Genomic DNA, 13,502 nt, shown 5'->3' on the forward strand with positions numbered 1-13,502 from the left:
ACTGTGACGTGGCAATTACAGATATTTTTACACAAAAACATTATTGGCATTGGTAAATATCTGCTATTAGTCAAATGTTATAAAAGTTTCTTCACCATTCTCCATGCACACATTACCAAATATTCAGACGGGTACATACAGGACAATCGAAGAGACACGCAACCCACATGAAAATATTTGTTGGTAGTCGCAATTCAGTACAATTCGATTCGATTCTGTGATTACATAACAGCCCACACAGTCCGTGAGTTGCCTTTCAACAATCGAAGTGCAAGAATGTCTTCTTCACAGTAGCATCGTGGGTTCAGTGTCGGACACTTCCTGGCATCTCGTTCTTATTTTAATTTGCCAGAATGAGTTTCGGGATACAGTTCCCGATTCTCCTGTGTCAACGAAATTTGATAATATCTCGTCTGGCGAACCGTATCCATAACACAAGAAACGTGCAGGACAAAAACCATTCCGGTCACTTTCAATGTCAACTGACGATAGTTTGGGCGATATCCCCCAAAATTTGTCACGCCCTCAACGAAAGTCACTGAAAAAATTTCTCCTCATAGTGGATTATCCTACGAAAGTGTACAAATAGAACATGTGCCAGGAATAGGTTACGTGATTTTTCGATCATTCTGTATTTTATTTATTAAAATCATAGATATTTATACAATCAATATGCAACGTTTAAAAAGAATGAGAAAGTTACAGCGTATTTTATAAACATGATCTTCTCACTCACAGTGATGTTTATATTGGTTAAGGTTGCATATATGGGATAACGGCAGACACAAACTACAACTTTTATGTATTTAGCATAATCCATACATTTCGTATGAAGCATATTCAGTCTTGTCCAGAATTTATTAAAATAATTATTTTATTTTATTGACTTCCGGTAAACCACATCCTGTTTGATATATTTCACAGACGTTTAGTACTTCCAGCCATTTGTGTCTTCTCGACAATACCTATATTATCATGGAAATATACATACGAATGTAGCATATTTTCTGTTAGCTAAAATCTCAGCACAGGCAAGGGTTAAATAACACACTAAAAAAATTCTTTAATATAATTTAATTACAGGCATGACACTCTCAGCCATTCAAAACACGAACATTTTATCACGTTTATTTGCGGTAGACAGAACACAGACTGGAGACCTTTTCAGAATATCGAGCTTTAAAGAATACAATTGTATATAAACAAAACTAACTACAGTAGAAAGTTGTTAAATACAAGTATTATGTTATTTGTTATAATTTTATATTCTAGACTTTGCTGTTACATAAGCAAAATATGCATTTAGTTTTGATTAATAATCAGCATTAAGCAAAATTGTCATCTTTTGATTTTAAGTGGATAAGAATGGCTTCAAAATCCTGGATTATTGTTCAGAAAATCATATTTACACATGAGTATTGCTTCATACATAACATGTGGTGTTCATTTAATATAAACCTGTAATACTTACTTGTTTATATACTAATATTAAAAGTAAAATCACAGTGTAAAAAATCACTGTTTTTACCTAACAGGTACATATGCTGTGCAAACAGATTAACAGCAGTGTACCTCAGAGCATTCATCAATTTGTATTCAGTTTTGCAAACATTACAGATAAAAACAATGAAATTATGACGAAATAACTCTTACAAATAGTGCTTGAAATAAAAATTGATTACGCTGGTTTATCACATTTGAAAAGTATGAAACCTTCCTTCTTGTATGGATACAGAAAATTACCTAAAAGCTGTCACTTGCTTCTGATTACTTCGGTTTATGAAACCTCTCATTAACAGTAAAACCCCAATCTAGTGCTGAGGTTGAGAATGAATAGGAGCTATAATTCTCTCCCCTACGCGCCTACATGGCGCGTAATGGGATGGATTTACCTCAGTACTAATAAATATAACCACGTACGTTATTTCTCACGATCCATTACTGTGTGGTTTAGAAATAAAATAGAGTTGTTTCCTATCTATCCTGCTGTTTTATTTTGTATTACACCTCCTTTTATGGTATTCAATTAAGTAGTGCATAAATTTGGCTGAATTGAGAGTATTATTTTAACCGAACAACGGTTATATTTCTACTCTAATATTTTTCAAATACATGGAAAATAAGTAAAATATGTAAATAAATGTAACCATGTTAAGAATTATTAACAAAATGAAAAAAAAAACACATCACGTTCTTCACATAAAAATACTCACGATTTTTACATCATGGCGAAAGGTACAAATAATTCTAAACAAGTACTGCTATTCAGTATGAGACTTGAAGCCTTAATGACAGCCAGACGTGATCAACTCGTCTCGGACGATCAATTCAGAGTAGAAATCCAACATTTGTAGCACTGTCTCTTTCTCAGTCATCAGAGGTTCAATAGGCTGAGATAGTCTGTGAAACGTTGGACGTCTGTTTCAAAATGGCTCAACTGATCACCAAACTTAATGTTTCGAACAAGTAACAAAAGTTACTTCTATTTATTGTGTAAGCATAATCTCACGGGATGAGATGCAGTTCCTGACAACACACAAAAAACAGGTCACATGTTAACACGATTACAATATGAGTAACTTGTAGTCAGTCTCGGTAAAATTCAAGATGTGCACGCCCATACAGCGCCAACAAACTGGGATGAGAACTTGATATTCAAGTAGGAAAAATATTTTCAAAATTGTGATGCGATTTTCTTATTTTATACCCAAGGAATCCTATTGCATATGCAAAAGATTTAATATCTCAGCCCCAGACCTAAGTCAGAACAAGCCAAAATAAAGAGAACAATACGCTTACACTCTTCCGACATTCTACAATTTGTATGTTTAATTTAAATGAATAATCAGTTAAATGAGTCTCAAAGATAATCAGTATTTGATGTGATTTAAATATTTTTCCTTTATATATAGACATATAAAAATTCTAGAGTTCTCATTTTCTTGAAGATTGTGAAAGATCCCACACAAAATGGGACTGCAAAGAAAATTAGTATTGAAAAATAGATTCCAAGCGTAAATGAGTTTCTTCTTTTTAATATTCTGTCTTGTATAGTTAGAAGACTTGAGATGGGCTCATTACGCAACTACAGAATTTCGACCAAAGGCGGTAAGTATATGTTAAGGTTAGCTGTGTTATCCCGTGTTGAAAAACAGACAAATAAAGTCTTGTCTTCCTTTCCTGGTTCATTGGCATTCCATAGACTGGATCACAGCAGAACCGATAAGATAAAATGCATATTTCACCAGCTTCAGCCAGCCAGCCAGCCAGCCAGCCAGGATGTTGTTACCATACTTACACTCGCAGCGAGCGTAAACCTCAACTAGATAGCTAACAACGCCTGGCTGGATGGAATTGCCTAAAGATACATTTTATTTGATCGATTCTGTTGTGTTCAATGTGTGAAGTGCCGCTGAACTATGAAAATACGGCACAAGGCTTTTTTATTTTTTACAAGTGTTAGCCGGATTAACACTGCTAACACGGCTAACATAACCGCTCCGCCCTGAATCCGACCTAATACATAACAAACTGAATGAATATAAACTTAATAAAAACTTTTATACTGTTACTAAAGCACTAAAAGATGATCAACAGAACGTAAGAAATCGATTTTGGCTTAAGACTGGAATCACATGGATTTCTATCGTATGTTATCCGGTGTATGTGATGGGCCTATACTCCGGACACAGAGTACTACCAGATGTTAAGGAGTTTATTGTTTTCGAATTAATTACAAAGCGGAACATGCCAGAGGACCTAATCTGTGAAGACGGGGTAGGAAGTGTGAAATCGTATAATACACACTTGTCCTTACCAGCAGCACCCCTTTCAGCCATGCAAAAACTTCTTCGTGAACGTGAAAAATAAAGAGCCGTTATTGTATGACACATCTATGTTCGTCATCTGAGGAGACCCCAATGCCAAGATTAGCCCCTGCACGACCTCTCCGTCTGCCTCTTACCAATCCTCTAAGACTCCCAAAAACACGACCACCACCCAACCCCCCGGAGCCTCCACCATCACCAACAATGCCACTGCCTAACGAAGTTTTGGTACGCATGATCATGAGATCAGTTCGAATGCTCGGACGTCTGACATTCGGCGCGACAACACCACAAGCGTCGCTCAGACGTCGCTTGATGGAGATGGTACACTTCTTGGAGCGATGGCTCGGTGTGGGAGGGGGCAGCGTGTACGGGCTGCCAAAGCTGGGGTGCAGGCGTTTGTGATGGTTCGGTGCCATCTCCAACGGGAGCCCAGCTACTACGAAGAGCTCATAGAAAAGTTCGTCGACTCTTATGTTGCGTTTGGCTGATGCCTCGACGAACACACAGCAGTCGTCTTGTGTCTCGACGTATGCCGAGGCTTCATCTACAGATACAGTCCTGTGGAACAGAGAAAGACACTCACATTTCGTGTTGGCTACAACCGAGTGGGCGGGATGACGCACTGGAGACACAATAAACTTGTAGGCTATTTGGGAAATTCGCTGTTGGAGTCTCAACCGGTTTATCGGCGATTATATCCCGCTTTTCCACAGTCTCTTCAGCTGGAACAAAAAGGCCGCAAATGTATCCTTCCAAATCCGTACCAAGTTACCACCCATGATCATCATTCCATCTCATTCGACGGTACTGTAAAGTTAAAAGCCTAATCTATATTTCTTTGTACAGTAGAACCGAATATTGACAATATTAGGTCAATGAGGTTGATATACACCGAGTGGGCTTAGTTTCAGTTACTCTTCGTGAGGTCAAAGTTTCCACGGAGCTAGTCTGTTGTTACAAGAGAAAATACAAATTTTTATCGCCGCTTATACAGAAGATTTTATTCAATATATTCTCTCTTTTGGCTATAAGTTACATAGTGTTCTTACTGTGTTCTTACACGCAACAATTACGTCATTTTAAAGCCATAAGCATTACGTAAGATGAGTGGAGGACATATACATTCATCGATCCTAATGGAGCAAGGAGCAACTCTGTTGTTCTGACTAGGTCGATCACTTTTCTTCCGCTCTTCAGCCTATGTATCACCTAGAGTTATGAGAGAGTGAATGAACGGGTACAATAGTCTAGCACGGGGAAATTCGCCAATACCAAGGAGGATAATTGGGGGGGGGGGGGGAGAAGGAAGATAGCATCCTTGACAGGACAATAAAGCTGCTTCGTACTGTAAACAGGTCTGTATTTTAAGGTAACTAAAGATATTAAGGGTTAGGGATATAACTCTAAGTCAATAACCTGATGGCGTGTTAATGAATACTGGTCACAGACAGTCTCTGATCTTTGTAGAGGACCCTTAACTACAAAAGCAACTTTTATGTCCTACGTTTCTGTGAAAAAATCTCTCCAGTCTAGAAATAAATGATGTGAACTCAAGGACTTATAAGCAAACACTTGCAGTTTATTGATAAGTGAAGTTTTCACAGCGGTGAAGATGCCATGTAACGCCGTGTGGACTTGTGGGTACATACATAGAGGAACATAATGTCTCTTGAAGATACATGTAGTGTGTTCCTCCCGAAGCGTTGGTACGTACCCACAAGTCCACGCGGGCTTATAACTCAGAATAATAACAAAAGAAATTACCTGTACAGAATATTTCTAGCATATTCACAAGCAGTAAACAAAACAATCTTGTCTTTTACTGATTTACACAAGTTCGGCGCTGAAATATATTTAGACAGATGTATGGCATTATAGAACGGACTATTCTTTTCAAAGCAGACTTTGTCACTAAAGTGGCAATGAGTAGCTTGTATATGTGATGTATTGTGGCTATAGCAGGCACTGAGAGAGAGAGAGAGAGAGACAAACGATGACAGACACATCATATTTGACTGAACCACACTTCATAAAGGTCAACACACACTTTCGCATTTGGCCTGATTTGTCTACATGAATGACGAACAAAGGGTCGATTGTGGATGGAAACTCAAACTAAACAGGAGACCAAGGAGTGTAAACTCAAGAGAGACTACGAGTCAATCGCTGTTCTAAAATGGAATGACATGCATGTTTCACTATGGTGAGGAAGCAAGAGTTGAAACAGACAACCTCAGAGAGAAATTGAAACATGTAGGCCTATGTTTTATTGTACAATTACTTTCTACTATTAGTGAAAATGTCCGTTCTTAAACTGTACTCTAATACTGAAAGTGCTCATCATTTACGACCACTTGAGAGGAGGAAACATTTTGAATCAATATATTTCTCCCTTTTGAAATATCTTTTCCTTTTGCTTTCGCATAATTTTATAATGGAACGGTATACGTTGAAACTGCGACACTGCTGCGAGGAATACCATCCGCGACTCACTGGTTTAGAACTACCGGTTTTTCGCCAGGATGTCAGTATAGTTAATCAAACAATTGCTCGTATTTATCAGTATCACAATTTCTATTTCATCTTTCTTTATTCCTCATTCATAATTATTTCCATCGTCTCTATAAGCTGCAAAACGGAACATCTGAATGCCTGCAATTCTGCATATAGACTACCTGCGTTATTCAGGTGACGGAGAAGTTGCCGTAGCAGCATGGCGCGATAAATCAACTCCTGTGGACTGGACCAACGACGCCTAAGCGCTGTAGTTTACAACGAGTGTCATGTAACGACCTTCCTATGTTATAAACAGTGGAAAAAGGTGCCCAACATTCCAGAAGTTAGAAAACGCACATATTCAGTTACATGTATCAAGCGACGAAAACTGAACTCTTTCATTTGAAACTAAGTGACATTTAGATTAAATGGCCAATGAACTGTTCGTTTTATGGGTCACATGTACGACTCTGCATGGATGTACAACCATTAAGGCTCTAAACTTCGATGACAGACATTAATACAGTTTTTGTTTCTTTCTTCGTTTATTTAATGACTCTTCGTAAAGTGAAATGGGTATGTAGAAAGAAAACCAGGATGGCTGGAACTACAAACATAAACTAAAAAATCTTACCCATCCTGTTTTGAATATTATCGCCCATTATTAAATCTCCCTCTGGCACCAAAATTCCTAACTATAATACTTCCAAAAATTAATTTTTTCTGACCACAGAAATCGCATCGAGGATTATTGTTGTTTTTTGGTAGTCTATCAGTAAGTTGGTAACGTTACACGTGTCACAGTTTTATAGCTATGCGAGGACAATGGAAACTAGTTTTATGAAAATGATGGTAGGTCCATATTGTTTAAAGACGTGTGCGCCCCATTTCTTAATTTCTCAACACCAGTTTTGAGGTAAACAACAACTATTTTTATATTTTGTCTCCTATATATATCAATATGTGTAGACTTACGTACCTATACGAATTATATAAAATATTTATTTAAATTTCATTGCATCCTGTCTGAGAATTTTTCGGCAGCCAATTCCTAAAATATTTAGAATACGTAAATAAATTGTACGTTTCCGATTTTTTGTCGTTCGTAATTATAGCTGTCAGTGCGCTAGTGAGACTTCAAAACACGTGAGAACGTAATTTACTTCCACCCTCGTACAATTACATTATTTTACAAACTTCCATCATGTGTGATACATTTTCAGTCGCTACAAATTTTGTGTTCACTCAGTTATAATTCTCCTACAGAAGATCAAACCAAACACAGAATCACATGTAAAGTAATTCCCTTCTGTGGTAAAGTGTTCTATAAATCATCGTAATACAGTCAGGTCTGTATATGCCTAAATCCATTAATTAATTTGTTCCCTTATGCATACGCATTAAACATCTATTAACCGAGTGGTTTTAGTGATTACTCATGCAGCTAACGATTACTCGAAATTCAGAAATATTTATTTCATAACGTGATAGAACCTCATGAGGTAATATTAAAGTTCGGCCTCAGTACAGAGTGTAACATAATAAGGTACACCATCTGAATGTGTTGTTACGGAACTAACACCGGTAGCATAACGCCGAATAGACTTGTAGTTAGATACCAGCGTTTCAGATAAACATTCTGTATCCAAGTAGGATTTGATATTTTCAAGGCTGTCTTCTGGGTTGTTGCGCCGAGTAGTCTGGCAGAAGTTTGCCGACGTTTCAGAGATCCTTGCTACCTCTATCATCAGAATTCATCGCCACAATATTGGATGCAGCAAGGAACTCTGAAACGACGGTAAACTTCTGCCAGACTACTCGGCGCAACAACTCAGAAGACAGCCATCTTCATACTGTATCAATTTCGACGGCTGATCGCTAGTCACTGAAAGGTTACCATTATGTAATTCATATTATAAGATCACTTTTTTAATATTTATCTTGATATTACAAATTACGTCGTTAGGCCGTTCAGCATTCAGGTTTCCTGTCGATATGCGAAGTAAGCCAAACAACGAAGGTTCCCAGAGAACCTCGTTTAGACTACAATAGCCTCCTCTACATAGTCAGGTCTATCCAAGTTCTGTCCCTTTACGGCGACATGTTTCCTTCAGAGTTTCGCTTAGTTACTGAATTGACAAAGAGGATAACTCAGTGTAATGTGTTCATGGAAACTGGAACCTAATTGGAGGCGCTGATGGTATCAGGTGTTCTGCAGAGTGAGACATCTCTATAGCAACCATTTCTGCTGTTATTATCAGATTTTGTCCCCATCTACCTGCTTGACCACTATAACAATAACACGAAGCAGAAACTATTATATGAAGTTATGTTAATTACAGATTTACGGTTCAACAGAGTGTAAAATTATATAAAATCACACTGGCACAGACCAACATCATCCCATAATTCAAGTTTCTCAACAAGTGTCCCACAGCACGCTGCTGTGTCGCGACAAGAGTCCAAATGAGCCACCACACTTTAAAACCAGAAATAGTTTCTGCGCAATTAACAAAACTTTACAAATGTTTTAACTGAAATTAGATTTTTAGGCACATTTCAAACCAATTAGAAATGCCACTTGACTTTCTAACGCGTTCCCAAAATCAGCGTTTAGTTCTTCTATCATATCTCGCTACATTCTCCTCAAAGATTATTCTCAAACATCCTCAACCTCTGCTCTAGCCCAGAATCAGAGAACAAGTTTCCTCTCCGAACATAACTTTCAATATACAGTGAAAATATCTTTCGTATGCATCATATGCTCGAGACCTCTGTGATCGTTCTATGTATGGTAACATATTTGAATGAAGTTCCGCAACGTTTAATATACAGAATTTGCAGATATATTTACATGTGAATGAGTCTTATACAAATGTCTACGATTACGAAGGATGACTCGTAAGTCGCTTTACCGAAACAGGTGCAAAATGTGGATTAAACTTTGCGGGAAAAATTGAACACTTCTTGTAAACCGTGATAAAAAAAAGTTTTTGATTCTTTTATTTAAGCGACTTATGAACCATCCTATATTTAAGATCGTCAAAATTTCGTCGTACAAAACAATAAATTGAAATTCAAACCGTTCACGTTTAACAAATCAGATATTCTAACGGGTGAATTTTTAAATAACGTGCATTAAATGGCTCGGCCTCTTTTGTGAATACACATCAGTTGATGAAGCATATGAAAAAAAGAATCTGAAGAGAGTGATAAAATTTAAAGAGAATTTTAATGAACACACCAAACTGTAGTTGTACAAGGAAAGTTCTGAAGTAGAAAGAAAACGTTTTATCGATTGTAAGCTTTTGGGCTGAGATGGTTACCACATACAAAACCGCATGGCTTCATAATTGACGTCTTCACATTCGCGAGAAAATCAAATCTCAAAATACGTTTTGGTTGATGATTTTATTTTTCAGTCATTAAGTTCTCGGTACGCCTCGTCCCTACGTCCCAACTCTGCCACGTGGCTTGTTACTTAGAGTATTTTAAAATAAGGATGGAAAGGTGTACTCCAGTAAGAACACACATTGTTCATTATTTTTTTATGAATCACTAATCTTGATATTCATTTATTGTAGATAAACATCTATTGATAGAAAAATAAACGGGTCATTGGTTCTTCACTCTTGATATTTTTGCCAGTTGTTTAGTTAAATATGCTACAAACATGTTAAAAATATAAGTTAATATGTTAAAATATATATCGCAATACCATGTGGACCTATAATTTATATATTGTGCAATTATTTTTACGATGCCCTATTTCTGATAAATTTCGTTTTAAGCTTTTCGTGAAATGTGTGTTATAATTGGCGTATTCTTATGAGAATGGTAATACATCAGAGAACTGGGTACTTGCAATATTTTCTGTTCAGCCAAAACAAATTTTAATACAAATGCGAGGACTAGATAGGAAGGGAAGATTCACTGCCGTGGAAACCGTATATCCTACTTAAGACAGAATATGTTCGGTGTCTGCTATTAGCGATCTGCGAGTTGACCATTATTGTAGCAAGAGTTGAATCTTTCTTGTCGAAAAACAATTAAATCGATCAAGGACTAAGCTTAATTCAATTGAAAGAACCAGACCGAGGCAGGGAGAAGGCCGGACTGTAACAAATAAATAGCACAACTGTAGAAACAGCGCCCCAGGGAGCATGCCAAGACAGCGTGTAGGGTCCTGGGAAGAGCACTCCAGCCGTTCCGGCTAGGACAGCTTGCTACCGGGTGCCTAGAAATGTACTTCACTAATCAATGTATCTTTACGTAGTTCCAAGAAATTATATGCTCTATATATAGTTTGAAAACCTGCGAAGAAGAAGGTATTAAAGAAATTTAGGATATTAAAAGATTAAAAATTTCGTGATTTACAGAGTTCTCCTAGCGTTGTTAGAAAAGTAGAATCTAGGAGGTTGCAGTCGTAAGGAGGGGGAAATAACTACATACAAAATTTTTATGGACAAACTTCTTAGAAGACGAACACGTGGTAGGCCGAGGAGGTGGATGACAGCATTAAGATGGATCCTTCAAAGACAGATTTTGATGATCAAAGGCAAATGCAACTAACTCAAGATCGTGTTCAGTGGTGGGTACTGGTAGGGCATTAGCGGTGGTGATTCTCAGGGTTCTGGTTAGCTCACGATTAGGTCTCGAGTTATTTAATGTCGCTGTATCAACTACTGTAGCAGACTATGATGAGTGGACGTATGATGGGCTGAAAAGTAGAGGGTATAAAAATGTCGTGGTTTGTTTCATTAAATTAGCCAGTAATTCTACTGGGATAACCGAATACTTACAGATATCCTTGAAAAATAATTTTAAGGCATCTGTAGTTGCTACAGAAAAGACTGAATGACTGATATTTGTTGTTACAGTAATGACTGAAGTCTCGAGGTCGAGTTTCGAACCGGGTATCCTCCAAATACATTTCAGCCAGAGCTTGTTCTAGCTTGCGAGGTATAAGCGTACAGTGAGGGATGAAATGTGATTATATTTATTTACAGTTTATTTAACGACGTTTTCTCTAACTAGACTATGGAGCGTCGGGGGTGATTGTGAATAACGAATCTTGGCAGGTGTCACAGGAAGCTGTCATGGACAACATATTTAATTAAAAGAGAACATTATGGAGAAAGTAGAAGTAGACGCGGCTGACATTTCTGAAAGGAAAGGATTAAGGGTATTTAGTAGAAAACAAATAACTAAACTGAACCAACTAAAGAACAGATATTTTGTTTTGTTTTATGCGCATTACAGATGGATGGCGCTTCAGTAACACCCAGTTTCCGAACATGTTGGATCCGTGGTCAATGCAACGTGTATGAGGGAGCCGAGGCGTAGGGGCACTGAAAGCGAGGCAAAAACAAGAAAAGTCGCTTTTCACCAACCCCCCATGTTCTCATGTGATTCATTACAATAAACCAATTCCAATGTCAAGATTCGGGCACCAGGGGCGCTTATAACGATTTCCAGTAACGGAAACGTGCGACTACTTTTATTTTAAGCGTACACAGCGTGCAGATCATTTAGAAAATTTTGTCCCACAAAAGGAGAGGAATTTACTGACTATTTGAGCGACTATTAGTTAGTCCATGGAATTGGCCATTTCCAAAAATCGTTGCCTTCTGAGCCTTATAATTATCACTCGGTCCATAAGGCCCCTATGAAAAGTGACGGAAATATTAGGCTATATGCAGAATTTAATTTAGTACCATTTGCTTATACTTCCAGTTACAATCGAGTAATATCGAGTATGACGACGTTCATGGAAATGACGATACACACAAGTGACAAAGTGAATGCGTTTCATATTACTCTCAGCTGACACAAAAGTTCTTTGTAGCCGGAAACACGTATAGATTAATTTCCGTGGAAGCAGCTCATTTTACAATACAGTTTCTAAACTCAGTTTCCTCATTTAGGAGAAGGTTTGCTCCATTGACGTATCTGTGCCTGAGGTGCAGTGAAAATTACGTCTCAACAAGGTGAGATTTCAACTTCTCTTGACGACAAGTATGAAGATGGCTTCCTTGTGGGGTGTTGCGCCCTGATGATGGAAGCAATGAGCTTCTTTGAAAAGTCTGCCTGTATCGACCAGGCTGCACGACGCAACGTACCAGAAGAACTTAATTTATATCTCAATACGTTTTCACCTTTGTCGCACGCATAATAATCCAAACGAACGAAACAACTCATATGAACTGTTAGTATGAGCTTTCGAATTTTGGGAATAACGTACTCAGCAATTAGATCCGCTATACATTTTGACACCATCTCTATCCTACAATTCTTGAATTGCGATTTCTTAGACTAAAGGTAAGAAGAATCACCTAATCATGAAGGCGTGGTGCGTAGAGTCTGGTAAACATTTTCTCTTTCCGCGACACCACATGCAGGTGAATGGTTAGCTTTACGTTCTGGTCACTTTACCCACGGAGAAATAGGTCCCGATACCCACTGTATTAGAGGCTAAGTGGTCTGAAGAGCCAATATGGTTGTGGTGGTGAACAGAGAAACTCCCTCGCCAGAGATCAAACCCCGGTGCTCCAATCCGTAACCGGTCATGATTGCACTATCCCGATTCCTTTAGGTTAGACATATTGCAATTGGACAATATATGATAATCTGTATTTGTCGAATTTAACACACGAATGTCGGTATTCTGATAATTAACAAAACAGCTTATTCCATCTTTTCTAAAAAGAGCTTCTAGACTTATCCCACTTTGTTACTCACAAGCGAAAAAGCTCGGAAGAATGGTCACTTTAAATCATTAATAACTAACCACATGATGCGGAGTCATTCTTCAGAAGCTGACAGTAGCTGAACTAGAAACGAAATTCTCTGCATCCGAATTTTAAACGGGCCAAATCCAGAGATACGAGATGAATCCATTCCACACCTTCACGTCCTGTTTAAATTCCATTGTATTATACTTCCATCTATGCCCAGGTCTCCCAAAAGGTATCTTGTCACCAGGGTTTCATAAATTAGTATTCTGTATGTATTTCTCATATCTCCCATGAATACTATCGTGTTTTTCTTCCCCCAGGTCAAAGGAAGGTAGATACAGCGTAAATCGAAAGTTAACTTTCTCGTACTTTTAAGATAAAACTGCGACGTGAGACAGGGATTTTTTCGTTCTGCTACAGAAAAGTTCATTTTGTGTTT

General features: G+C 37.8%; 1 protein-coding gene across 5 annotated transcripts in view; it reads right to left on the reverse strand.

Moving 5' to 3' along the window:
* Positions 1 to 122: 122 nt before the first annotated feature.
* Positions 123 to 13,502, reverse strand: part of LOC110833260 (GTP-binding protein Rhes) — a 54,239-nt gene continuing 40,859 nt past the window's right edge. For all 5 annotated transcript variants that reach the window (XM_022071069.2, XM_022071067.2, XM_022071066.2 and 2 more), the window contains one exon: positions 123 to 4,388. In XM_022071069.2, coding sequence (XP_021926761.1) covers positions 3,878 to 4,388 — 511 coding nt within the window. In that variant the 3' untranslated portion in view covers positions 123 to 3,877. The remainder of the gene's footprint in view (positions 4,389 to 13,502) is intronic.

This window comes from Zootermopsis nevadensis, unplaced genomic scaffold, assembly GCF_977971745.1.
Source record: "Zootermopsis nevadensis isolate Lab colony 2312 unplaced genomic scaffold, Znev_1.0 Znev_ptg000017l, whole genome shotgun sequence".
Classification (NCBI taxonomy): Eukaryota; Metazoa; Arthropoda; class Insecta; order Blattodea; family Termopsidae; genus Zootermopsis; species Zootermopsis nevadensis.